Source organism: Theropithecus gelada, unplaced genomic scaffold (genome assembly GCF_003255815.1).
Source record: "Theropithecus gelada isolate Dixy unplaced genomic scaffold, Tgel_1.0 HiC_scaffold_2899, whole genome shotgun sequence".
NCBI lineage: Eukaryota > Metazoa > Chordata > Mammalia > Primates > Cercopithecidae > Theropithecus > Theropithecus gelada.
The window spans coordinates 2,122-4,364 of NW_020259377.1; the positions used below are offsets into that span (position 1 = coordinate 2,122).

At 54.5% G+C, this 2,243-nt stretch overlaps 1 protein-coding gene across 1 annotated transcript; it reads left to right on the forward strand.

The window, feature by feature from the left end:
- Positions 1–247: 247 nt before the first annotated feature.
- On the forward strand, positions 248–1,773 carry LOC112617626 (somatotropin-like). Its single transcript, XM_025374341.1, has 4 exons — positions 248–257; positions 842–957; positions 1,051–1,215; positions 1,471–1,773. The coding sequence occupies exons 1-4, from the start codon at positions 248–250 to the stop codon at positions 1,666–1,668; spliced, it is 489 nt and encodes a 162-aa protein (XP_025230126.1). The 3' UTR covers positions 1,669–1,773.
- The last annotated feature ends 470 nt before the right edge of the window (positions 1,774–2,243 follow it).

Consider the following 2,243-nt stretch of genomic DNA (forward strand, 5'->3'; position numbering starts at 1 on the left):
GGTGAGAAGGGAAACATGACAAGCCAGGGGGCATGATCCCAGCATGTGTGGGAGGAGCTTCTAAATTAGCCATTAGCACAGGTACATCAGTGGCCCCATGCATAAACGTACAGAAAAACAGGTGGGGTCAAGCAGCAAGAGATAAGGGGCCAGGGTATAAAAAGGGCCCACAAGAGACCAGCTCCAGGATCCCAAGGCCCGACTCCCTGAAACACTTAGAGTCCTGCGGACAGCTCACCTAGCTGCAATGGCTGCAGGTAAGCGCCCCTAAAATCCATTTCTGCACGATGTGTCCTGAGGGGAGAGGCGGAGCCCTGTAGATGGGACGGGGGCATCTCAGCCCAGATATTTGGCCAATCTCAGAATGTTCCTGGTCCCTGGAGGGAGGGAGAAAAAAAAAACAGCTCCTGGAGCAGGGAGAGCACTGGCATCTTGCTCTCCATTCCCTCTGTTGCCCTCCGGTTTCTCCCCAGGCTCCTGGACATGCCTAATTCTGGCTATTGCCCTGCTCTGCCTACCTTGGCCTCAAGAGGGCAGTGCCTTCCCAACCATTCCCTTATCCTGGCTTTTTAACAACGCTATACTCCGCGCCCATCACCTGCACAAGCTGGCATTTGACACGTACCAGAAGTTTGTAAGCTCTTGGGGAATGGGTGCACATCAGGGGTGGCAAGAAGGGGTGACTTTCCCTCGCTGGGAAGTCCTGGGAGGAGACTAAGGAGCTCAGGGTTGTTTTCTGAAGCAGAAATGCAGGCAGATGAGCGTACGCTGAGTGAGGTTCCCAGAAAAGTAACAATGGGAGCTGGTCTGCAGGGTAGACCTTGGTCCTTCTCCTAGGAAGAAGCCTATATCTCAAAGGAACAGAAGTATTCATTCCTGCGCAACCCCCAGACCTCCTTCTGCTTCTCAGAGTCTATTCCGACACCCTCCAACAGGGAGGAAACGCAGCAGAAATCCGTGAGTGGATGCCTTCTCCCCCAGGCGGGGATGGGGGAGGCCTGTGGTCAGAGCCCCCGGGCAGCACAGCAACCGCTGGTCCTTCCTCTGCAGAACCTAGAGCTGCTCCGCATCTCCCTGCTGCTCATCCAGTCGTGGCTGGAGCCCGTGCAGTTCCTCAGGAGTGTGTTTACCAACAAGCTGGTGTATGGCGCCTCGAACTTCAACGTCTATCTCTACCTAACGAACCTAGAGGAAGGCATCCAAACGCTGATGTGGGTGAGAGTGACCCCAGGGGTTCCCAATCCTGGAACCCCACTGGCTTCGAGGAGTGAGGGAGAGAAACTGCTGCCCTCTTTTTAGCAGTCAGGCTGTGACCTAAGAGAACTCACCTTAGTCTTCATTTCCTCTCGTGAATCCTCCAAGCCTCTCTCTACACCCTGAAGGGGAGGGAGGAAAACGAATGAATGAGAGCGGGAGGGAGGCAACAGTGACCAAGCGCTCAGCCTCTCCTTCTCTTCCTTCACTTTGCAGAGGCTGGACGACGGCAGCCCCCGGACTGGGCAGATCTTCAAGCAGACCTACAGCAAGTTTGACACAAACTCGCACAATGATGACACACTGCTCAAGAACTACGGGCTGCTCTACTGCTTCAGGAAGGACATGAACAAGGTTGAGACATTCCTGCGCACCGTGCAGTGCCGCGCTGTGGAGGGCAGCTGTGGCTTCTAGATGCCTGGGTGGCATCCTGTGACCCCTCCCAATTGCCACTCCTGGCCATGGAAGGTGCCACTCCAGTGTCCAACAGCCTTGTCCTAATAAAATTAAGTTACATCATTTTGTCTGACTAGGTGTCCTTCTATAATGTCATGGGGAGGAGGGTGGTGATATGGAGCAAGGGGCAGGTTGGGAAGACGACCTGTAGGGCCCACGGGGTCTATTGGGAACCAGGCTGAAGTGCACTGGCACGATCTTAGCTCACTGCAACCTCTGCCTCCTGGGTTCAAGCGATTCTCCTGCCTCAGTCTCCCGAATAGTTGGGATCCAGGCATGCGCGACCAGGCTCAGCTAATTTTTGTATTTTTGGTAGTGACGGGGTTTCACCATATTGGCCAAACTGGTCTCCAACTCCTGACCTCAGGTGATCTGCCCAACTTGGCCTCCCAAATTGCTGGGATTACAGGCATGAGCCATGGCGCCCTTCCCTGTCCTGTCATTTTAAAATAATTATACCAGCAGGAGGACGTCCAGACACAGCATGGGCGACCTGGCCATGCCCAGCCCAGTGGACATTTGACTTCTCTGCT

Coding starts and splice junctions, on each gene's coding strand:
- LOC112617626 (XM_025374341.1), top strand. Junction 958..1,050: donor AGGAAACGCAGCAGAAATCC/GTGAGTGGATGC, acceptor CTTCCTCTGCAG/AACCTAGAGCTGCTCCGCAT. Junction 1,216..1,470: donor GCATCCAAACGCTGATGTGG/GTGAGAGTGACC, acceptor TTCACTTTGCAG/AGGCTGGACGACGGCAGCCC.